General features: G+C 40.4%; 1 protein-coding gene across 1 annotated transcript; it reads right to left on the bottom strand.

Moving 5' to 3' along the window:
• Positions 1 to 5,951: 5,951 nt before the first annotated feature.
• DEK (DEK proto-oncogene) lies at positions 5,952 to 25,208 on the bottom strand. The gene is given in 13 exon segments (XM_086370127.1): positions 5,952 to 6,043; positions 6,046 to 6,237; positions 6,240 to 6,440; positions 6,442 to 6,620; positions 6,623 to 6,661; positions 6,664 to 6,943; positions 9,349 to 9,537; positions 16,275 to 16,395; positions 17,283 to 17,377; positions 18,825 to 18,934; positions 19,159 to 19,260; positions 24,187 to 24,340; positions 24,971 to 25,208. Coding segments are annotated over 12 exon segments (1,725 nt in total). The 5' UTR covers positions 24,332 to 24,340; positions 24,971 to 25,208; the 3' UTR covers positions 5,952 to 5,971.
• Between the last annotated feature and the right edge of the window lie 361 nt (positions 25,209 to 25,569).

Raw genomic sequence — 25,569 nt, 5'->3', positions numbered from 1 at the left:
CTGGCTAAATTTAACATTCAACCCCCAAACTCATCTTAGACACTGGGATACATTTTACAATCTACATTTAAATGATGCCTTCCAGGCACTGCAGATTCGACCAACTATGGCCATATCTGTAGAACTTCTGTGAAGATCAGGTGAGTGAATACATAAAAGGCACCAAAGAAAACATTTAATGTATTTATGTGTTTCAAAGTCTAGGTATTTACATGTCTGTTCTCCCACTACACTGCAAGTTTCTTAGGGGCCTATCTGACAATCTCCATGAGAAGAGACACCTATCTAATTTAGCTCTGTCCTTATAAACTACAAGAGCACCTGCCATAAAGTAGCCACTTCAATATTTCTGGCTATGTTCATCTGTATCATTTGCAGGATCTGGTTTATCTGTACTCTGAACCCAGAATGTGGTTAAAAATTAAAAGGAAAATGAAAAAGGCATTCGTACAGCACTGCTTTCATATACACACGCTCATATGACCTAAAAAAACAAAGCAAAAAAAAAAAAAACCCCACAATGACAAACAGCTGACATTACTATAAATGAGGAAAATACATCTGTGCAGTTAAGTGGAACAATACCTTACAGCCAGTAAGAAGCAAGACCCTGGTTAGGTCCAGCGTGCCTCCTACTGCACTAGCTGCTCATAGAGATGACCAAAGTAGCTACAGGTCAAACTACTGAACTGAACCAGTGCAGCAAGTCAATACCATGATCTAACTCACTGTCACATACAAATGTTACTGATAATAACAAAGAATTAAAAGTGCTGGGAGAAAATACAGCAAGGCAACAAAATGTAACCAAACTCAGTATTAGGACTATCTCTGGCCCTTTCCTCCAAACTCTGTATGGGCTCCAGGATCATTTCTCTAGAATCTTTTTTTGGTGATGCTAAGATGGGCCTTTCATGTAATTCAATTTTGTATCATTTTCTCCAAACCCCTTTCTTTCCTTATGCCAACCTCTCCTGTTTATCCTTTAAGGCTCAGATCAAACTGTTACCTCCCGTGAGGCTTCCCTCTCTGGATCTTTGCTCCCTACCTGCTCATAGAAAGAAAGAAATACTCGAGCTTGAGCAAACCACTTTCTTAACTCTTTATTTTCCCGTACTTTTCCCCTCCTAAGCTTTGACCTCTCCCCTCCTGCCAACTAGATTTAACAGCTTAACACCGAGACTCTATCTTGTTTCTTGATCTCCACTGCCAAGTTTAGAACTACCACTTAGCCGTTGCTATGTAATTATTTGGAAAACTGAGATGGGAAAAGATCCTTGGAGACTATAGATAACTTTTCAAGATCTATTCTAATTCCAAGGTTCTATTTCATTAGAATCACTCTGCTAGCTAAGACGTTTTTTCTATCAATAGCAGTTAGCCAAACTTTTTGATTTTTAGTATCTGTCTTTTGGCACAACTTATCGAAATAGGTTGTAAACTTTAAGAGAAAGAGAACAAAAAATTAAGGGTGGGGGCTGGGGCCTATGTATTTCTTAAAAGCCCCACAGCTTACTCACCTAGCTGTAAACTACGTAAAACGAGAGAAATGTATGGTCTAGGTCTGTCACCAAGCCTTTTCTATGAAGTGCAAATAATAAATATTTTAGCTTTTGCTGGTCCCTTATGGTCATTGTTGTACAATCTTCCTCTTTTGTCTTTTACAAATACTAAAAAAATGGAAAAACCACCCTTGGCTTCTAGGCTGTATGAAACTGGATCTGCATACAGGCCATAGTTTGCCAACTCCTGGTCTAGGTCATGAATTACTGGAGACACACAGAGAACAGGCAGAATCAGAGAGATCAACAGGTTGAACTTTACACCAGCAGACGTGGATATATGCCCGTGTTAAACTTCCCTAAAGCTACTGCTTAAAATCAGATTTGGATATAGAGCTGAAGACAGAAGTATATGAACTAGCAGCTCTGGAAAGCTGGATAATTAATATCCAAAGCAAAAAATAAGAATGTACCACCTTCTCTCATGGAGTCAAGACTACACAAGATTCAAGATGTAAAGTACATGGCACATGGCAGATTCTCAATAGTATCCTCCTTGCTGTCGTCAGTTGCTCGGTCGTGTCTGACTTTTCTACGACCCCATGGACTGTAGCCCACCAGGCTCCCCTATCAGTGAGATTTCTCAGGCAAGAATACTGGAGTGGGTTGCCATTTTCTTCTCCAGGGGATGTTCCTGACCCAGGGGTCAAACCAGGTCTCCAGCATTGCAGGAGGATTCTTTACCGCTGAGCCACTGTGGAAGCCCGTCCTCGTCATGCACCAGTAGAGGCTTACTGAAAGACTGGTAGCTCTCCCCACCTAAACAGTCAGTTCTTGGAAGACAGAAGACATGTCTCTTTTTCTCCACTTAGCTAAATGCTCAGGTAGAATAAGCAATCATTTTGAAGAAACGAGAATGCTAAATCTGTCCCCAGAGGCTGTATTACTCACACAAGGCCCAACCACGTGGGTTCTCTGTAGTCTGGCTTCAGTGTATACTGCTCTAGCTTCATCTCTAGCTGCTTTACTTCTGGACAAACCACCTAACCACAGACAAGTGTAGAGTACCTTTCTACGCCCCATCTTTGGTCACATGGCCAACTTTCCTTTCTATTCCCAAAGTCAATTACAATTGGTTTTCTTCCAACCTCTTCCCAAAGCTTTCCCTCATCAACACAGAGATGCTCTTTCTTTTAAAATCCTGTACCAAGTATCACGCAAGTGATATTTGGGTAGAAAATATCTTCTGTAACCCCAACAGCACATAGCACACTCTCAATTTATTGAACTGAGCAATCGAAAAGTGATTATATTAAAAATTAAGATCTGGCCTCCTATTTTAAGTCTTTTAAAAAGTATTTTGAATATTTTAGTAATTACAATAAACACATTATGTAGCATTATACAGGAAAAATGCTGGAAGTACTCATGACAGTTGCATTTAACAGGAAGTAAGATTTTGAGTCTTTCAGCAAAATGTATGGAAAAAAATTAGGTGAAAAATGAAAGAAAAAAAAAAGAATAAAGAAAAAGCTAGTTTCCAAGTTGGGATTTATTTCTAGATTCTGGCTTGCCTTTTCTGAAGATGCTGTGAGTGGTTCAATCAGAACCATCAGTATTGTAGGTATTTTTGATGCACTAAAGGGAAACAGATAAAAGGGAAACCAACTAACTGCTGCTGGTAATTTCAGACAGTACAATGTACTGTAATCTAAACTTTTTATAATGTACAGTAATAATAGAAATTTTTAAAAATTTGAAGATTTTCCACGTGTCTGATAACCATGAAGGCACAGAAGCAGGGGAATGACACAAGCACTTTTTGAAGGGAGGCAAAAAAAAACCCTTGGGAGAAGGCTTACCTATCTTTTATTGGGAGCAGGGCTATTGAAGGAGGGTCTCCAAAAAAGACGCCTGTCACACAGAGCCAGAATCCTGTCCTCACAGCAGAAAGGTTGTACTGGGTGAACAGATGAACAAAATAAGTATTAGCTTCTAATACACTATCCTTTTAACAACTTGGCTGAGAAAACTTGAGAACGCCAAGAGTAAAGAATGTGCAAGCCTTGCTCTAACCCACAAGAGACCAGGAAAGCAAGTTTAACTCTAAATAGATTTTATTACGGTAATTATTCACTTTTGCCTTCCAACAAAAGGTTCCAATAGTTTATATATTCTGTAATTCCTTTGATCATATGGAGGTGGGGTAGGGAGATTATTTTTTAAGACATAATTAAGGCCTAACAAAGCTTTCACGTTCACCCTCCCACTACTACCAAATAATTCCTCAAATGGTCCACATGTTCCAAAACTGCAAAATTCTCTGACTGGGTAAACACTGCATGATGGCTCACTCAATATCCCACTTTTTATCTGTCTTCCTCCAACAGAAGCAGGAGAGCTAACACCTGGGTCTTTCCAGCTTCCCCTACAGCCAGTGGTGGCCAGGTAATAATGCTCTGGCCTATGCAATGCACATGGATCTCTCTGGTGAAAAGTATCCTTGCCAGGGGAGAAAACACCAAAAGAAAACTTTTTACCCTTCTCTATCTGGCACCGGGACACAATGCCTAAAGGTAAAAGGCATTATTTTAAAGGTAAAATAATCTTCCTGATATCATGAGGTTAAATGGCACACATCAAGATGGGGGCTCAGGAAGAGACAGTCCCTAAATTCTTAATACTTTTCTTGAGCCGCTGTCCTGGCCCAGAATTGCCTGTTTGTGGATTCCTTGTCCTGAAAGAAAAAGTAACTCCCGTTTTGGACATTAGTAGCAGGGGTTTTAAGTACAGAGCTGAAGATATTCCTGATGTATTTGAGAATCTTCAGATAAATTCAATACTCACAAAGTAAATATTCACAATTAGTTTTATACTTTCCTAGACATAAAGAGTGTTTATAAAACACTAGGAAACAAAAACTGAAGAAGCACTAAGCCAGCTCTTAAGGGTCTAAAACATTATTAGAGTTGTCTTCACTAATGTGGAAAGCACTGCTTCTCCTTTCTCTGTACTCTTCAGTGAGTCTTCTGTGCTTAAGGTGACACGTAGTGAAAGGCACGCCTGAGTGTGGTTTAATCTCAGCAATCTCCTAAAAATCTATTCCAATATGGGAATCAATTGATTTTCATAATAAGTAATTAAACCTCTATTCTCTCTTTGTAAAGAAAACCTCACATACCAGTTTCTGCCTGGTTCCAAACTGCTCTCCTTCTACCACCCTGAGTAATAACCAAATGTCCAAGAGCCAAGATGATAGGTAATTTGTAACAGCTCTTTTATAAAGAAATAAAGATAGAGCTGATTTACAACAGCTCTTTTACAAAGAAATTATTACCCAGTCACTCTCAGAAAGAGCATCTTCTTGTTTGAATTAATTCTAAAGTAAAAGAGAATGAAAAATGGTTGTGAACCCCTCACTATGTATCACAGAAACAGAGGTACAGGTACAGAGAACCTCAAACAAAGTATCTCAGCAATTGCTGGCTAACACGCTAAATGTGACATACTTCATATAAAAGACTAAAAGAACAAAAAACCCTGCCAATTCTTTAAGTACAGTTTTCATTGAGTTTAATCCTGTATTTTAAAAATAATAAACTTACTTATAAATTAAGCATCCTGCTCTTTCACACAGCTAAATATGAAAAGGACGGTGAATAATACTCAGCCTCACTTAATTGGCTAGTGAACACTATAACTGGATGTCTGCTTAGGACTTCTGACTTCAGCAATATGATATAAATTATATGATCCAAAGCTCTCAATTTACAGAGGAAAGAAGAAACAAGTTCATTTATTTATATCAAGAATCTAAAATAGAACAAGAAGTTAATCTTAACAGGGAAAAGTTTTATCTATGAAGGAAAAATTCATTTCAGGAAATAAAAATAAAAAACAAAGTAATACTCCACAGAAAAATAATCTGCAAAGAAATTTCTATCTATATGCAATCCTCAAATTTTCCCATCAATCAGCAACTCTTCTGTATGGCCTCTTAGAAATAAGAGGTCTTTTCATAGTACTGAACAAAAATATCTCCATTTATGAAGTCCCTAATGAGGCTGCCACTTAACTGAGTCTTCAAAAAATAGAAGAAAAAGGGAAAACAAAGTTACCATAGAAATACTATCCCTCCTGCCAGCACTTACCTTTCAAAGGCAACTGGAGCCTTTCACAGTAACGGAATCAGCAATAAAGTTTGTGAGAATGGCCCTAAATGTGAAAGTCTTTAAATGAAAAATAACTGTTTGCAAGAGGGTGATTTAACAGGAAAAACAAAGATTTCTCAGTCCAGATTTTACTAGTATATTTTATGAAGTCTGTCAATACCAACCCAAGCAGAAAAACCATACAGCATGATGATACAGCTTTTATATTGTGTGATGTGTATTAGGTTGGTTGAAAAGTAACCGCGGTTTCAGACCATGAATTTTAAATCAATATAACTAGGCTCAAACACATCTTTATTAATCAAAATAGGAACCATTACAATCAACACATTTTCGCCAATGAGAAATAAGTTTCTTTATTCTCGTAGCGTGAAAAAACCCATGCTGTGGGATTCGACAAGTTCCTGGAAAGCATTTTCTGTCTCCTGCTGCTTGTGGAAGAGTCTTCCCTGCAAAAAGTTGTCGAGATGCTTGAAGAAGTTGTAGTCAGTCGGCAAGAGGTCAGGTGAATATGGTGGATGAGGCAAAACTTTGTAGCCCAATTCTTTCAACTTGGGAAGTGTCAGTCACGTGTGACACGCAGTCGCGTGTTGTTGTGGAAGAGAATTGGGCCCTTTCTATTGACCACTGCTGGCTGCAGGTGTTGCAGTTTTTGGTGCATCTCATTGATTTGCTGAGCACACTTCTCGGATACGATTTCGCCAGGATTCAGAAAGCTGTAGTGGCTTAAATGGGACCACCAAACAATGACCATGACCTTTTTTTTGGTGCAAGTGTGGCTTTGGGAAGTGCTATGGACCTTCTTTTCGGTCCAGCCACTGAGCTGGTCTTCACCAGTTGTTGTATAAAATCAACTGTTTGTTGCACATCACAATCCAATTGAGAAACGGTTCATTATTGTTATGTAGAGTAAGACAGGACAACACTTCAAAAGAAAAACGTTCTTATTTTCGGTCAGATCACAAGGCACCCACTTATCAATTTTTCCACCTTTCCAATTTGCTTCAAATGCCTAATGACCACAGCATGGTCAACGAGCTCTGCAGCAACTTCTCGTGTAGTTTTAAGAGCATCAGTTTTGATGATGGCTTTCAACTGGTCACTGTCAACTTCTGATGATTGGCCATGATGCTCCTCATCTTCAAGGCTCTGCTCTCCTTTGCAAAACTTCTTGAACCACCACTGCACTGTACTTTCATAGGCAGTTCCTGGCCCAAACATGTTGCTGATGTTGTGAGTTGTCTCCGCTGCCTTACAACCCATTCTGAACTTGAATAAAAAAATTGCTCAAATTTGCTTTATGTCTAACAATCATTTCTATAGTCTAAAATAAATATAAACAGCAAGTAATAAGTCATTAGCAAAAAAAGGTGAGAAATGCATATTAAAATGAATAATATAACCACATTTAAGAATGTATTCCCCCAAAAAAGTACTCCAATATCAACTGGCAAAGTTCAACAATGTAAAACCGCAATTACTTTTGCACCAACCCAATTATGAATGTCTGAAAAGCTTTTTTTTCCTTCATGGATTTTCATCATTTGACCTGGATTTCTAACAAGATCCTCATTTATGGCACTGTAGAAAGAAAAGCTCTGATTTGTAGTGGGACAGTTCCACGTGTGATCCTTATACAACAACCAAGATAGTCATGAATCAGGAGTTATCTGCATTCACTGACAGCAACTAACTCTACTCAGAACAAAGGGACAATAATCTGGAAAGCAAGGAAAAAACGAGTGTAAAATATCCTCACTTTTAAAGTTACACCTTAGTAATGACAGAAGATTGGATTTAGAAATCTTACATATGATAAAATGTCATCTTAATAATAACAGTAATAGCAGCTAATATTTACTTAATACTGTGCTATGTACTGCTCTAAGTGCTTAATACAACCCTTGGAAGATACTACTACTATTATCCCCATTATACAGAAGGAAATTGAAATACAGTTTTAAGTAATTTGCCCAAAGCCAAACAGTGATGATCAGAACACAGCTGGGATTTGAACTCAGTTTCCAAAGGCCATGCTCCTAACCATAGTACCTCTAAGAAAAAATTAAATGTTTATATTCTAAGACAACTTTTCATGCTTTAAATCTGCCTTTGAAAAGGTTTTGCAAAGTTTAATGAACACACACAGTAGATAACCAAAAATGTGTTGAATGAGGAAATCTATTGCAGAATTGCTACTATTACATATTCACATGTAAACAAACATGTTTTCCTCCCACTTCCTTAAAATCTATTCCATAAAAACCTCAGTGCTCAGATTACTCATCTTCCTTCACACCAAAAATATATATTAAGATACTATTTATGAAACACCTGCTGGATCTGTAGTATTCTTTTTAAAACTAGGAAGTGCTTCATAGTTAGCTTTACAGAAGTCTTTATAGAATCTGACATTAAAACATGCACGGATTTTTAAATACCCAAAGACAAACACAAAGCGCAAACCTTTAAAAACATAGTTTACCACGTCTTTATTCTAATAAAGTAGTCATCAACTGAAGGTGATTTTGTCCCCAGGGGACACTTTGCAATGTCTAAAAACACTTTTGGTTTTAACTAAAGGTTGGGGGCAGGGGTGTGCTTACTAGCCTCTAGTAGGCAAACTCTACAATGCACAAGGCAGCCCCCCCTCCACACGGAAAAATCATCTCCACCCAGGTCAAGCCACGTTAACCAAGTCCCTAAGTAAAACAAGGGAGATTACCCAGGCAAGTTCTGATCATAAAAGGGAGCACCAAAACAGGAAAACAGAGTCAGCAAACCACTACTAACAACAGGAAATCATTCCTTGTACCCACTCGTCCTCATCTACTTGGCTAAAGGTACATATCAAGAAGAGGGTAAGCTAACTCCTTAAATGGTTCAGCAACTCTCCTTCCGAACTCTCTGGAAACTAAATATTCTCAACATTTCATTGTTGTTAAGTTGCTAAGCCGTATAACTATTTTGTAACCCCAAGTACTGTTTTAGCCTGCCAGGCTCCTCTGTCCATGGTATTTCCCAGGCAAGAATCCTGGAGCGGGTTGCTATTTCCTTCTCCAAGGGATTTTCCCGACCCAGGGATTGAACCCGTATCTCCTGCAATGGCAGGAGTATTCTTTACCACTGAGTCACCATGGACGTCCCAACATTTAAAAAATACTCCCAAGTAAAAGAAAATGGCAGGCATTCCGAAGTGATACAAAACTTGCCCACCAACAAAATAAACTTCAAATGCTGCCAGTCTCATTAAGTAATCCCAAAGTGAGATAAAATGGTGGTCCTTAAATCCCTTGCTTTTTTGCATAAAACAGAATAAAATAGCACAAGTCAATCAAAAAATACTGATATACTATGAAAAAATTCTAAGATCTCCTTTATGGTCCTGTCACACATACCCCCGCCCCGCCTTCATTTATGTACTCTAGTCTCCAAGGTCCAGCTCAAATCCAGTCCACACCAACCTCACTCTTCCAACCAACTCTTGCACTCCGGCACAGTAATAAAACTAAAAGCTCCTTAAGAAAAAGAAAGGGCTTACACTTCATCATTTCTGTGTCTTTGGAATTAAAAACCACCAACATGGTATATATGTTTTCTGACCAATCTATTATACAGATGAATATTTAACTCTCCGCATGAAAAGAAATGAGGAAAAAGTGCCAACATTTTACCTCCTCTTCACTCTCTTTATCTTCATCCTCTGAGGACTCTTCTTTGTTTTTCTTTTCCTCTTCATCACTGCTAGATTCATCTGACAGGATTTCAGGACATTTGGTTCGCTTAGCTTTCCTGGCCATCCCAGAACTGTTCCGTTCCTTTTTGTTGCCTTTGCTAGAACTTTTTTTAGATTTTGGCAATGGCTGCGTAAAATAAAGAATACCAATGAGGTCTTATAAAGAATACCAACGAGATACTACAGTTCCAAGTCAATTACCTGTTTCTGATAACTACTTCTCAACTCAACGGCTTCTTAAATCACGCTTCTTTCCTGACACAAGTTTAGCAGCTTTACAGAGTAATACACCTCTAACTTTACGTGTCACGTTAACCTTTTTGCCTGCATTACCAATAGCTTTTCATTCCTCTGAACACCCAGGCAAGAGACTCTTCACATACTGATATAGGACTAGAAGTCTGAGTGCACACTGTGTGACATTTAAGACTTCTATTTACACTTCACCAGGACAATATTTTCAGTCAGACTCATAATTTATTTCATCCCTATCAACATTAAAACTGTCACTGTCTTCCTGCTTTAGGGGACCCTTCAATCAACAGACTGAGAGACATCATCCATAAAGGAAATAAAACCTCACTTTACACGTCCTGATTTTATGAACCATATAGTTTATATTCATATTACCTAGGGGTTCTACTTTCAGGAATGCCAGGATTATATTCTCACTTATGATTTTAAACACGCAGTTAAGTGTTGAGTATGTTAATTATGAAACTAATTAGGAACTACAAAATAAGTGCCACTGCCATTACCTTGATATTCAATTAAACCTTGCATATTTAAAAAGCAGAGATCACATGAGGAAAATGATTTGATTATATTAACCAACAAATTTAATTTTTAAAGGCTTTCTTAGGGGAGTAATTGGTAACTTCAGAAACTGAAAACCATAAAGTAACTTTGCATAAAGATTCTGAAAAGATATACACTGCTGCTGCTAAGTTGCTTCAGTCGTGTCTGACTCTGTGTGACCCCATAGACGGCAGCCCACCAGGCTCCCCCGTCCCTGGGATTCTCCAGGCAAGAACACTGGAGTGGGTTGCCATTTCCTTCTCCAATGCGTGAAAGTGGAAAGTGAAAGTGAAGTCGCTCAGTCGTGTCCAACTCTTTGCGACCCCACAGACTGCAGCCCACCAGGCTCCTCCGTCCATGGGACTCTCCAGGCAAGAGTACTGGAGTGGGGTGCCGTTGCCCTCTCCAGATATACACTGAGGAATTAAAATTATGGGTATCTTTTGTCTTTGTTTTTGCCTATGTTATTTTCTACAATAAGTAGAAACATTAAGAAGAATTCCATAACATTACCTTAAGATACGCAATTGTGTACACGTTCTCGGTAACTTTAAGTGGTATCTCTCACGAATACAGCAGAACCACAGCTCCCTTCCCTTCCGGAACCTCCCAGGCTTCAGAGTCACTGTTACCCACACCAAAATTAAGAAGTGGCTGTTTTGTGTAATGTGGCACTTTCAGGCTATCTACAACCCACGGGACAGCCTCCAGCTTGCCCAACCTACCCTTCTAAAGGCAGACTGGGAAACAGTCAATCTAGGTGCCTCCAGAAACTAAGGTAGTGGACAAAGATATTTCTCAGAGAGGTTCTCCATAAATCTCCTAGAATAAACATATATAGATAATCCCATTATGTGAACTACTGCCATTACCATCTATTACCAGGAACCAATCCATTTTGATGAATTCTTTGATAAGTGTTTGGAGAAAAGCTAACTCTGTCTAAACTCACTATTCATTAAATGAAATCCAAGATATGAATATATTTGAAAAAAGTAATCTCCCTATGTCAGCTCAGGAACCAGATGCAGGTGTTAAGAAAATAATCTGTATGTGAAATCAGTTAAGATGAGGACTGGAATGGGGAGGCGGGGTGCTGGATAAATCTACACGAGAAAATGAAAGGATGTTTCATCATTCAAGAACCCAATCAAGAAAATTCAACTTCTAAAAATAAATGAAGAGATCTTCATTTTTAAAAAGTAATAATATATAAGTGCCTTAGAACTTTCCTATATTGGTTCTAAAAATAGTTGAATATATTCATCGGAAACCAGTGTCAAGAGCATCATCCCCTTTGAGGAACAAAATCTAACAAACAAGGTAGAAGTACAAAAGCAGAGTAAAACAACGTTAAACCAACACTTTTAAGCACCTTTAAGACTATTCTAGAAGATGAATACTAATGACTTTATAGTGTTTTCCTTAAATGATGGAAGCATATGGTAGCATAGAAAATAGCCTGAGATTGATACCATTAGATTAAGGAGTAATCACCACAAAATCAGATATGAAAAATGGATATAATAAGATGTCATTAAAAAAAAGATAAAACAATGGTTCTCAAAGTATGGTTCACAGACCCTGAGAGTTTCCTAAGACCTTCCCAAAAGCCCTAAAGGTCAGAACTATTTTGACAGTAATACCAAGAAGAGTATTTATTTGCTCTTTTCACTGCCCTGACATTTGTAGTGACTGCTCAAGAAACAAAGGTAGGCAAACCTACTGATACCTTATCGAGACTGAGGCAGAAACTTGGGTTTGTAGTCATTTTACTCCTCACCACCTCATAACCAACCATACACTAGTCCTTGATGTTGACTCTCAACCTCTGAGCACATCTGCACAACATCTGTACAGCAAAATGGGAGGCTCACATGCAGTACTCCCACTGCGTAAGGAAGTTCACGGATTTTCTTGACGAAAAGCATTTGTGCAACTGAGCAGTGAAAGTGCCTGGGAAATACCATGGACAGAGGAGCCTGGTGGACTCCTACAGTCCACGGCCTTGCAAAGTTAGCTACTTTTTTCTTTGGAACATCATTTTTAAAAGGATAATTGAAAAACAATGCCTATTCAGACTTAGTATTTGATAGACATATTGTCAAAAATGATTGTGAGTCTGTCACCTCAAAAAACAAAAACACCAAACTGACAGCACTTGTTTCCAATGATGAATTTCAAAGTTTCAAGTGAAAATTAAATTTTGGAAAGTTTACCTCCACTATCATGGGCCTGACAGCCTCCCAAGTACTTGAAGATTTTTTCCCCCCTGATAATAGTTATGTTAATGAATATGGTTTTTTGACAGTGAAATGTGCTAGCATTTGGAAGATATGCGTAATTCAGGGAATCAGTATTTTCCAAATGGAGGGTACCTATTACAAAATCACACACAGGTAAAAGGTCCAAGTTTATTAACATGGTTTTAAATACTACATTCCAACTAACCTTTAAGACTCTGCCCCACTCCCACAACTGTGGAGGTTTAGTACTGTATCAAAGGCGACTATCCAAAATTACCTGAAATGCTTTTTTAAAATATCCCCCCTTTTTCTAACTACATAGCTGTGTGAAGTTGGATTTTTTTTTCTTATACTTCAAGCAAAACAATACATTATTGCAACAGAAGGAAATGCAGAAGCAAATGAGAATAGATCTGTCTTAAGTCAAGACACAAACAGATCTGCAAAACACAGAATGTCATTCTTCTCATTAAAATTTTGGAAAGTATAGCTATTTTTCAGACAAAATATTACTTTTGTTAACATGCAGTGGGTCTGTTGCTATTTTAGAACTTTTCAGTTTTAATTTAGAATGCAGTATATATCAAAATACTGTACTGTAGCGTATTCTAAATTTAAAAAAAACTGAAAAATTTATTTGACAGTACATATCAAAATCACAGAACTGTACAAAAAAGATCTTCATGACCAAGATAATCACAATGGTGTGATCACTGACCTACAGCCAGACATCCTGGAATGTGAAGTCAAGTGGGCCTTAGAAAGCATCACTACGAACAAAGCTAGTAGAGGTGATGGAATTCCAGTTGAGCTATTCTATCTCAAATCCTGTAATATAATGCTGTGAAAGTGCTGCACTCAATATGCCAGCAAATTTGGAAAACTCAGCAGTGGCCACAGGACTGGAAAAGGTCTGTTTTCATTCCAATCCCAAAGAAAGGCAATGCCAAAGAATGCCCAAACTACTGCACAATTGCACTCATCTCACACGCTATTAAGTAATGCTCAAAATTCTCCAAGCCAGGCTTCAGCAATATGTGAACCATGAACTTCCAGATGTTCAAGTTGGTTTTAGAAAAGGCAGAGGAACCAGAGATCAAATTGCCAATATCCGCTGGATCATCGAAAAAGCAAGAGAGTTCCAGAAAAACATCTATTTCTGCTTTATTGACTATGCCAAAGCCTTTGACTGAGTGGATCACAATAAACTGTGGACAATTCTGAAAGAGATGAGCATACCAGACCACCTGACCTGCCTCTTGAGAAACCTATATGCAGGTCAGGAAGCAACAGTTAGAACTGGACATGGAACAACAGACTGGTTCCAAATAGGAAAAGGAGTACGTCAAGGCTGTATATTGTCACCCTGCTTATTTAACTTCTATGCAGAGTACATCATGAGAAACGCTGGGCTGGAAGAAGCACAAGCTGGAATCAAGATTGCCAGGAGAAATATCAATAACCTCAGATATGCAGATGACACCACCCTTATGGCAGAAAGTAAACAGGAACTGAAGAGCCTCTTGATCAAAGTGAAAAAGGAGAGTGAAAAAGTTGGCTTAAAGCTCAACATTCAGAAAACGAAGATCATGGCATCTGGTCCCATCACTTCATGGGAAATAGATGGGGAAACAGTGTCAGACTTTATTTTTGTGGGCTCCAAAATCACTGCAGATGGTGACTGCAGCCATGAAATTAAAAGACACTTACTCCTTGGAAGGAAAGTTATGACCAACCTACATAGCATATTCAAAAGCAGAGACATCACTTTGCCAACAAAAGTCTGTCCAGTCAAGGCTATGGTTTTTCCAGTAGTCATGTATGGATTGAGAGTTGGACTGTGAAGAAAGCTGAGTGCCGAAGAATTGATGCTTTCGAACTGTGGTGTTGGAGAAGACTCTTGAGAGTCCCTTGGACTGCAAGAAGATCCAACCAGTCCATTCTGAAGGAGATCGGTCTTGGGTGTTCTTTGGAAGGAATGATGCTAAAACTGAAACTCCAGTACTTTGGCCAGCTCATGCGAAGAGTTGACTCATTGGAAAAGACTCTGATCTGGGAGGGATTGGGGGCAGGAGGAGAAGGGGACAACAGAGGATGAGATGGCTGGATGGCATCACTGACTCGATGGACGTGAGTTTGAGTGAACTCTGGGAGATGGTGATGGACAGGGAGGCCTGGCGTGCTGCAATTCATGGGGTCGCAAAGAGTCGGACACGACTGAACTGAATTGATATATCAAAATGGGCTTCCCTGGTGGCTCAGTCTGTAAGAATAATCTGTCTCCAATTCAGCAGACCTGAGTTCAGTCCCTTGGGTAGGAAGATCCCCTGGAGAAGGAAATGGCAACCCATTCTAGTATTCTTGCCTGGGAAATCCCATGGACAGAGGAGCCTGGTGGGCTATCATCCATGGGGTCACAAAGAGATATGATTTAGGGACTAAGTCACCACTACCAAATATAAAAATAACTCACATAAACAAAAGCTCTAGAGGTCCTCATTAAGTTTAAGAAAATGATAGGGTCTTGAAGCTAAACACATTTGAAAACCACTAAGGAAAAGTTGAATTAAAAGCATGCCTCATAATTCAGACAACTTAGTAACTGCTTCTGGGGAAACAGTGTTCAAACTCATCTTATAGATAAACCAATGAGAATTCTATCCCCAACATCTCTTCAATTTGTAGCTACATGACAAAAATATCCTTAGGCATCACTGTCCAGCTAATAGTCAACAGGACCAAGAGCAGGCAAAAATAAAAGTCCCAGAGCTATTTCCCAGTTTTCTAATCTTAATGCCCTTCTCTCCTCACTAATGGACTCTGAGCTCCTAGGTCTTCTAGATCTCTCCTCAATTCTTTCCTATTAAGATGAGAAAATAAGAAAATAACTGCTAAAAGACTTAAGCTGAAAAGGCAAGTTCAGATAATTACCACTTCAATTCAGTGATGTCCTTTGCTACTGTTAAACAATTTGGGCAAATCTAATCCGGATTTGAAGCTGAAACTCCAATACTTTGGCCACCTGATGTGAAGAGCTGACTCATTTGAAAAGACCCTGATCTTGGGAAAGATTGAAGGCGGGAGGAGAAGGGGATGACAGAGGATGAGATGGTTGGGTAGCATCACCGACTCAATGGACACGAGTTTGGGTCAACTCTGGGAGTTGGTGATGGACAGGGAGGCCTGGCGGGGAGCGGTTCATGGGGTCACAAAGAGTTGGACACAACTGAGTGACTGAACTGAATCCAGATTTTAGAAGAATGGCAAAAACCACAAGACCATTTCACTCCCCTGTCCAGCTCCTGGGCTCTCTTGATGTTTCTAGAAATCCAACCCAAGAAACTTCAAAAAGCCAGCTTTTTTCCACCCCTTTTTCATAACCTTACTCCAGTATCTAGTAAATCTCTGGCTCTAGCACATCACCTTGTCTTTCTGGATCTGATTACAGGCTGTACACCCTCCTTCACCAGTCCAATACTTCCTCCTCAGCCCTACTTCTGTTCAAGTATCTTCTAGATGCATAACTCTGGATTCTTTGTATTTCTGTCCCATTTGACATTTAGATAACAATTATCTATCTTTCTTAATCTTAAATCCTTTATGCTTGATAAGGAGAACACATCTGTATGCCTTCTCTGTTTTCTCTATCAAAATTGTTGTGGGTATGTTAACCAAAGGCAAATTCTTTGAATGCAGACGATATTACTGAATATTGATAGCAATGCTGCTAACTATTAAAATGTTCATTAAAAAAAAGACAGAGAAAGGGGAGGCTAAAAAGAATTGATTTGTTACTGAAATAGTAAAAATTGATCCTCACTTTGCCAGAAGGCTTTGGATGCATTAAAAAATTCAAGATCCTTTTCACCAGTTCACTATTTACACCCGATCTCTCCAAGTCAAGAACCTCGCAGATGCTCTTTAACATGGCATTTCTAAATCTGAAAAAGAAAATGGAAAAAGCCAATGTGATTACATAGGAAAATTTATAAACATTCTCCACAATGTAAAGATAAGAGCTAACCCAACTGGCTCAGCCACAAACATTAAGAAAGCAGTCAGTGTTTCTCTGAATCTTAGAAGTACTCCCAATAATCTTGACTGGTGCATGCACAAAATATAGCCAGGTACTATTATAAACAGAAAACATCATTTACCATTTAAGTTTTAATGGTGGTATAAGAAAAAACTTCATTCACTAGAAAATAATGTAAAATATTTCATTACTTAAAATTCACAAACTTGTTAATTCTTCTGGCTGGTGATTAAATACTACATTTTCCCCTGAGTATTCCTACTGACAATGTCTCAAAGAAAGTAATAGGTAATCATATTTAATACTCAAGTTTTAAACTACAGGGGACTTAATAAAGAACTTTTAAGAATGTATCATCTCATTAAAAAAATTATTTAAAGAATATATCATCTTGTCTGCATTAGGGTGGAAATTATTTCTATTAACTTGATTATCTTCAAAACAGTTTAAATGGCACTTATAAGTGAGGGAATGGAGTGGCTGACACAGAATAGGAGTCAAGAGTTTTTACTACATTTACATTCCCTTTGGACCTTCTAGATTTGGGGCTGGGTGAATGATTTACCTCTGTGTATCGTTCTTCTAAGGAACAGAAATGTCTTTGAGCTTTCAATAATCTTGATAGCCACTATTTTTCAGAAAGCAAGTCAATAGTTTATGATGACATGGTCTTGGAATTTAAAGCAAAGAATCAGCAGTCTACTGAAAATGTAAGGGCAGTTATACTTAAATGTTAAAAAAAAAAGCTGAAGCACATTAATCTAAACGTGATTATTTATAAAGATAACTTACTTTTTCAACATTTCTTCCTTCTTTTTATATTGGATACTTCCTTTTTCAAATGGAAAGCCACTGAACTGACCCACATTCTTCTTTAATGAGGACACCTGAAAATATTTCTCCTATTATTAATGCTACTTATTACCCAGTAATGTAAACAAGAAAAATTTCAAAGCCAACATTTTTCTTTTCACATCAGTCTCCATATTACAATACTGGTTTATTCCACATTTTAAAATTCACAATGGAAAAGTGCATTTGTTACTAAAATATTAACATTATAAAATGTTTACAAACAAAATGTTATCTGATAGCACCCAGGGATGTGGAAAGTTACTACTTAGAAGACACTCTCATTCCCTGGCAGTTCAGTGGTTCCAGCTCCCCGCTCTCACTGTCAAGGCCCAGGTTCATTCTCTGGTTGGGGAATAAATATTCCACAAGCCAGGCAGTGCAGCCAAAATAAATAAATAACGGGGAAAAAAAAAATTTCCCTAAGTAATACAAGTTACCAGTAATATTAATTTTTCATTCAAGAAAGTCAGGGATTTATTCTTTAAAAAGTAAAGAACAGAGTCCCTCCCAAAGTCAATACCATTTAGCAGTAATGGGACTTGTGTAGATCAGACTATTGTCAGGGTTGAATGAGGTAACACACATGAAAACAAAGCTTACCACACTTCAGACGGTCTAACAATGTCAAGCTTTACTTTGCCCATGCACAGCCCAAAGCAAAGTGTCCTCAGGTGTATGGAATACTGAAGTTGTGTGTACAGTATTATGATCAGTAAATGAAACACTGATTTATTTTAACAAACTGTCAGCAAAAATTATCCCGATTTATCAGATATTTCCTCAAAAAATGAAACAATATTCTGTATTGTTTATTCTGAATGGCTAGAATCATTCAAAAAATAAATTTCTTCTAACACAGTTAAAGATAACTAAATCAAAACTTTGATTTCACAATCTGAAATTTTAGTTTGGCTTAAAAACAACTATGGGGTTCCCTTATAGCTCAGTTGGTAAAGAATCCACCTGCAGTGCTGGAGACCCCAGTTTGATTTCTGGGTTGGGAAGATCTGCTGGAGAAGGGAGGGATAGGCTACCCACTCCAGTATTCCTGGGCTTCCCCTGTTGCTCAGCTGGTAAAGAATCTGCCCACAAGGCAGGAGACCTGGGTTCGATCTCTGGGCTGGGAAGATCCCCTGGAGAAGGGAAAGGCTACCCATTCCAGTTTCTGGCCTGGGGAATTCCATGGACTATATAGTCCATGGGGTCGAAAGGAGTCGGACATGACTGAGCAACTTTCACTTAAAAACAACAATATAAAGAGCTCTGGATGTTACAATACTAATGGCTATATCTAGCTACATGTCCTAGGATATGTCATTAAACTGTCTGTCAGTTGGCTCACTTTTATGGAATGGAGATTGATCTAATTGATTTAGTTCTGCAACTAAAGTCCTTTCCAGAACTAAAATTATGTTCCTGTTGTAAAGTATTTTAACACATAAGTACACTACTAGGTAAAAAGTATAAAAAAGGTCTTACTGTTCCTGGTCTGTTGTAAAGCAGTTTATGGAGATTTCTAAGTTCATCTGTTTTCTTCTTACTCAAGAAGAAATGTATCCTTTCAATTTCACAAAGTTTCTGCCCTTTTCCTAGAGGAAAAAAAATACCATGTTAAACACCCATTATGTGTTAGAACATTTAATGAGAATTATTTTTAGAGCTTAGTTTACATATAACTTCTGCTCTCATAGAACAAATTAAATTACACCTGTAATATATTAGTACTTAGTAAACACTAAAAACTAAACACTGCTAACCATCATTTTGTATACTGAGGCATTTTTACTACAGAATGAAAGGAATATAAACTTACCTTGTGCGATTGTAAATGGCTCTCTTTGTAAGGAAGAGACTTGCATTGTCAACCTCTCTACTTTCTTCTTTTCCCTCTTGCCTTCCACAATGAGGCTCTTTTCTAGAAGTTAATTTAACACTTCTTAAGTAACAAAAAGCTTAAAGGATGTATTATATAAACATGTAGGGGAAAAAAACTGTAGAAACCTAGTATCTTATTCTCCTAAGTATGATTTAGAGAAGCAAATGACACAACAGAGGTGAAAATACTTGGTAAGTTAGTATTATCACTGAAATTTTTAAAATTTTATCTACCCGGCCAACCTCACAGAGGAACTGGTGTTTAAAAAAAAAAAAAAAAATCAGAAGGCAAACAAACTTTTATCCAGCTACAATTATTGCTACAGAAGTCAATTTGTGAAAAATCACCAAGATGCTCATTAATCTACAATTTGATTAGACATATTCTATTTATTGGGATTCTGTTTACTGTACATCAGAAAACAGCAAGTTAAAATTTAGATAAAAGAATTTCAAGAGATAACCAAAGAAAAGAGTAATTTAGTAAGCTGACAGAAGAAAGAAAAAGAAGAACAAGGCAGAGCACCCAGGTTAGTTACTACAGCTAGGGTAAAATTAGGCAAGTTAACATTTAAGGCAATCAACTAGGATGCCATTACTTTGTAGTTCAATAAATGATATTCATAATAATGGTCATAAAACCATGGGAAAAAAAAGTTTTGCAATGTTTCGTCTGGACTGCAGTTTTTTACTTTAACACTTAAAACATTAAGCTGGATTTTCTAAAACCCATTTACTTTCTGACTGAGATAAACTCAGACAAATATGAGGACACTAATTACATATTGGTGGCAGGCCTTCCATTCTTTCACCTGAATGCCTTTTTTGTGCAAAGCTGCACTAGATACTAAGGGCGCATCAACAGATGGTTAAGAAATTGAGGGATTCCCCTGGTGAGTTCTCAATGCTGGGGCCCTGGGTTTGATCCCTGGTTGGGGAACAAGATTCCACATGCTACAACTAAGATCATGTGCAGCCAAATAAATAAAAATAATATTAAAAAAAAAAAAAAAGGAAATTGAATATTTCCTGAAAAGAGACCATGTCTAGTAGAGTCTTCTGCTGCTGCTGCTGCTGCTGCTGCTAAGTCGCTTCAGTCGTGTCCGACTCTGTGCGACCCCATAGACAGCAGCCCACCAGGCTCCGCAGTCCCTGGGATTTTTCAGCCAAGAGTACTGGAGTGGGGTGCCATTGCCTTCTCCGAGTAGAGAATTTCATGCAAAGATGGGCTCGACAAAGGACAGAAATGGTATGGACCTAACAGAAGCAGAAGATATTAAGAAGAGATGGCAAGAATACACAGAAGAACTGTACAAAAAAGATCTTCACGACCCAGATAATCACGATGGTGTGATCACTGACCTAGAGCCAGATATCCTGGAATGTGAAGTCAAGTGGGCCTCAGAAAGCATCACTACGAACAAAGCTAGTGGAGGTGATGGAATTCCAGTTGAGCTATTCCAAATCCCGAAAAATGATGCTGTGAAAGTGCTCCACTCAATATGCCAGCAAATTTGGAAAACTCAGCAGTGGCCACAGGACTGGAAAAGGTCAGTTTTCATTCCAATCCCAAAGAAAGGCAATGCCAAAGAATGCCCAAACTACCGCACTCATCTCACACGCTAGTAAAGTAATGCTTAAAATTCTCCAAGCCAGGCTTCAGCAATACGTGAACGGTGAACTTCCAGATGTTCAAGCTGGTTTTAGAAAAGGCAGAGGAACCAGAGATCAAATTGCCAACATCCGCTGATCATGGAAAAAGCAAGAGAGTTCTAGAAAAACATCTATTTCTGCTTTATTGACTATGCCAAAGCCTTTGACTGAGTGGATCACAATAAACTGTGGACAATTGTGAAAGAGATGGGAATACCAGACCACCTGATCTGCCTCTTGAGAAATTTGTATGCAGGTCAGGAAGCAACAGTTAGAACTGGACATGGAACAACAGACTGGTTCCAAATAGGAAAAGGAGTACGTCAAGGCTGTATATTGTCACCCTGCTTATTTAACTTCTATGCAGAGTACATCATGAGAAACGCTGAACTGGAAGAAACACAAGCTGGAATCAAGATTGCCAGGAGAAATCTCAATAACCTCAGATATGCAGATGACACCACCCTTATGGCAGAAAGTAAACAGGAACTAAAAAGCCTCTTGATGAAGGTGAAAGTGGAGAGTGAAAAAGTTGGCTTAAAGCTCAACATTCAGAAAACGAAGATCATGGCATCTGGTCCCATCACTTCATGGGAAATAGATGGGGAAACAGTGGAAACGGTGTCAGACTTTATTTTTTTGGGCTCCAAAATCACTGCAGATGGTGACTGCAGCCATGGAATTAAAAGATGCTTACTCCTTGGAAGGAAAGTTAAGATCAACCTAGATAGCATATTCAAAAGCAGAGACATTACTTTGCCAACAAAGGTTCGTCTAGTCAAGGCTATGGTTTTTCCAGTGGTCATGTATGGATGTGAGAGTTGGACTGTGAAGAAGGCTGAGCGCCGAAGAATTGATGCTTTCGAACTGTGGTGTTGGAGAAGACTCTTGAGAGTCCCTTGGACTGCAAGGAGATCCAACCACCCCATTTTAGCGGAGATCAGCCCTGGGTTTTCTTTGGAAGGAATGATGCTAAAGCTGAAACTCCAGTACTTTGGCCACCTCATGCGAAGAGTTGACTCATTGGAAAAGACTCTGATCTGGGAGGGATTGGGGGCAAGAGGAGAAGGGGACGCCAGAGGATGAGATGGCTGGATGGCATCACTGACTCGATGGACTTGAGTCTGAGTGAACTCCAGGAGTTGGTGATGGACAGGGAGGCCTGGTGTGCTGCGATTCATGGGGTCGCAAAGAGTTGGACACGACTGAGCGACTGATCTGATCTGAGTAGAGTCTAGGAGACTAAAATATACTCCAAAGAAAATTAATACACTTCAAGAAAGATAAAATTGAAGTTCTGTGAGTTGATGAAAGTAATTCTTTTATGGATAAAGGATCAAAACATTGGAGCTGGCTTTGAAGGACAGGCAAGATCTGCAGATGTAACGCTCAGCCCAGACAGAATAAAAAAAAAAAAAGGGGACTCCAGCAGGTGTGTCCTGGCCATGGCGTGTATTAGCTGAACGAAGAATGAACAGACAGCACTCTAAAGCAACTCTGAAGATCACCGGCTTCCCTTCCCTGAATGATTTATGCCTTTTACTGGCTGTTGATTACCATCTATAAGCTAATGACTTCCCTGGTCTACCTCCAGTCCAGAGCATTCTCTTGAGCTTCACACTGGACAGCTCCACTTCATGTCCTACAGGCGCCAAACTCAATGCACCCAAAACAGGAGTCATAATCATCTCCAAACTCACTCACCTTCGTGAATTCTACTTTTCAGAAAATGGTAGTATAACCTACCCAGCTGCCAATGACAGAAACCTAGAAGTCATCTTTTACGAGGCATCTCCTGCCACCTTTCCCCTCACTCCCCAAACTGCTGCCAAGTCAAGTCAATTCCACACCATATTTGGCACAAATTCAAGTGCCGTGTTTCTAGATGCCTCACTAGAAGAGTTATATTTTCAGGGCTAAGTAGGATAAAAACATCCTCCATTTAAATTGTCACATAAACACCTCAGAGGAGGAAAAGAGAACAGTAACAAATTTAAGACAACTACAAAACTGCCTGGGCGTTTAAAAGAAGTTTTCATGTTAAAAAAAAAAAATCACAATTTGAACTATCAATCTCCCAAGCATTACTGTACTGGTCATTTATAGTGCCTTTATTGAACACATGACTTCTGTAATTTTTTCCTGACGTGAAGAAATTCATCATCTCAGTGGTATCCAAAAGCAAAAACTGGAGGAAAAAGTGCTGAGAAAGTCTTGGACTAGCAGTGAGATACTGCAGCCAATTTTCAGTTATTACATTATGAATAATTTAAAATTAATCCGTATTTTTCTCCTAAGCGTTTCCGTACTTAAATGCGGGCATGCTTGCCCTCTTAGAGCACCTACCACTTTAGACAAACAAAAAAGCACACCGAGTAATCTCAACCCAGATTGTATTCATAAAATGCTGATTATGGACTGGTTTAGGCTTGGAAAAAAACAAAACCAGTGAAACCTGGTTTGGCTGAGTTGTAATCAAGTATTAAATAAATCCATATTGGGCTAATATCATCAGAGAATGCTAAGATGTCTGATACGGAGATTTAAGTGGCTGGAATCATTTCATGAAGCTGGCATACCTCAACACGCACTGCCCCCTGGATAAACTGACCGCGGGACCACTCCATTCTTTAAGGTTCTCCCCATTTCAAGCGTCTAGTCACATAGATCACTACTGTTCTCCCTCTACACCAAAACTGAGACAACTCTGAGCTCTTTTAAGTTTCTTTTCACAGTTCACTGCTTTCGTACTCTAAGTAGCAACCGCTTTCACCGGTGTTTCCCCGTGAAAGTTAACTCCCTTAAGCCTCTGAAACGAACGTCTGCTGAAGCTCAGCAAATATACTCGAACGATTAAAATATTTCCAGGTCTAGCATTAACAACTTCTTCAATTCTTACTGTCAGAGCCTTACAATTTCGAAACGTAAAGGATGTGTACTGAAGAGCAAAAATAAAAGATTACCATAGTACCCTAAGGCCAGCAGTTAAAAAAAAAAACAGATCTGAAACTTACAAACTTCCTGTCAAACAGTGAAATGTTATGAACGTCTGTCTGTTGCTGGCGAGAAGCAAACTGCACTCCGAAATAACAACAACGGAACGAGGATTTTGTTCTTTTTAAATTGGAATTCACAAAGTTATTTTCTCCACTGCTGCTCGGAGCGCGCACACACACACAAACCCCAGATAATTCCACATTCTTACTGAAGAAAAAAAAAATCACTCCTACTGAGCGTCTCTAAGTGCACAAAGAGCCAGAAAAAGCGTTTTCAGTACAATCCATCACTAGGAAAGACGACGTCCTCTCCCCACCTTTCTCTTCCTCCTCCTCTTCCTCGTCGTCGTCCTCGTCCTCCTCTTCACTTTCCTCTCTCGGGCCGGGCATGTCGGGCTCTTTTTCGGACGCGGGCTGGGCGGGGGCTGCCTCTCCCTCCGCAGCTGTGCCCGAGGAGGACATGCTGTGGACCTGCGGGCGCGGAGCACACCAAACCCCTCGGCTCGGTCTCCCCTAGCTCCCGGCCGCCCCGACCGGCCGGCCCACCCTGCGCAGCCCCAGGGAGCCGCGAGGAGCCCCGACCTCAAAGTTTGCCTCCCCGCGTATCCGAGACGACGGCGCTCACTCCCCCGGGGGGCAGCTTTTCCCTCTGGCCCCGCGGGCCGTCGCGCCGGCCGAGGCGGGAAAGCGCGGGCGCCGCGCCGCCCCTCCCACCGCCCGGCCTCGCGCCGCCGGCCGCCCCGCATCCCCTCCCCTCCCCCCGCCCCAGGCCGCCGTCCAAATGGCCGCGGAGGTGCGGGCGGGGCCCCGCGCGCCCTCTCGGCCTCCCACAGGCCGACGCGGCCCTCACCGCGGGTCCCGGCGGCCACGGGCCTGGCGTGTGAGGGCACGAAGAGGCTCCCGGAGGCGGCGACAGGCGCCAAGGAGGACACGCACGGGCCGCTCGCTAGCGTGACGCTCGCGCCGCGCTCTCGGCTGCCCAGAATCAACACGATTTTCAAAATGGCGGTTCGGGAAGGAAAGCGGGAATGCGGCGGCCAATCAGGGCCGCGAGCTGGGAGTTGGCGCGCGCGGGGTTGGGGGGGCGGGGCGGGCGCTCGCCTCTGAGGAAAGCCCTCCGAGCCGGGGTGGAGCCTCGAGAGGTCGTCCTGGCGGCGGGCGCAGGGGGCTCGCGCGCTCCCGGGCCGCCCCGGTGGCGTCCCGCCGCCGATACGGCGCTCCGCTGGGAAAGCGGACAGGCGGCGTCGCGGGCGGCGGGCGGGAGCGGGCGCGGGGCCGGCGTGGCGGCGCTGAGCGGAAGAACGCTAGGGGGCCTGCCTGTGTATTGTCTCCGCGGCTCGTTCCCGGAAAGGAGGAGGAGCGGCCGTGGGTCCGGGAGGCGGCGGGAAGGAGGGAGGGTGAAGAAGTTTACATCCAGTTAAGTCCCTGTTACAGTTATTTCCCAGAGGTTGAGGGGAATTACTAAGTGAGTGATCTCTTGGGTCCCAGAGATCACGCTGGTGATGACTCCTGAATCTGCTGTTAGGAGGACCCCATCGCTTGCAAAGTGCATCGCGAGGAAAAAGATCCTACTGCATAGAAAGTTCGCGTCACCGGAGACAAAAAGATTTCCAGACCTGTAAATGTTAGGGGGAAATCGTGTGTGTTCGTTATAATAGAAGAAAAAACGGTATCGCCCAGTCCAGACTTCTCCTGGAGAC

The sequence above is a fragment of the Bos grunniens genome, chromosome 23, assembly GCF_055505025.1.
Source record: "Bos grunniens cultivar Pamir isolate PY7600 chromosome 23, Bosgru_T2T1.0, whole genome shotgun sequence".
In the NCBI taxonomy this organism is placed as follows: Eukaryota; Metazoa; Chordata; class Mammalia; order Artiodactyla; family Bovidae; genus Bos; species Bos grunniens.
The sequence above is the reverse complement of the archived record's forward strand: the minus strand, read 5'-3'. Positions and strand labels throughout refer to the sequence as shown.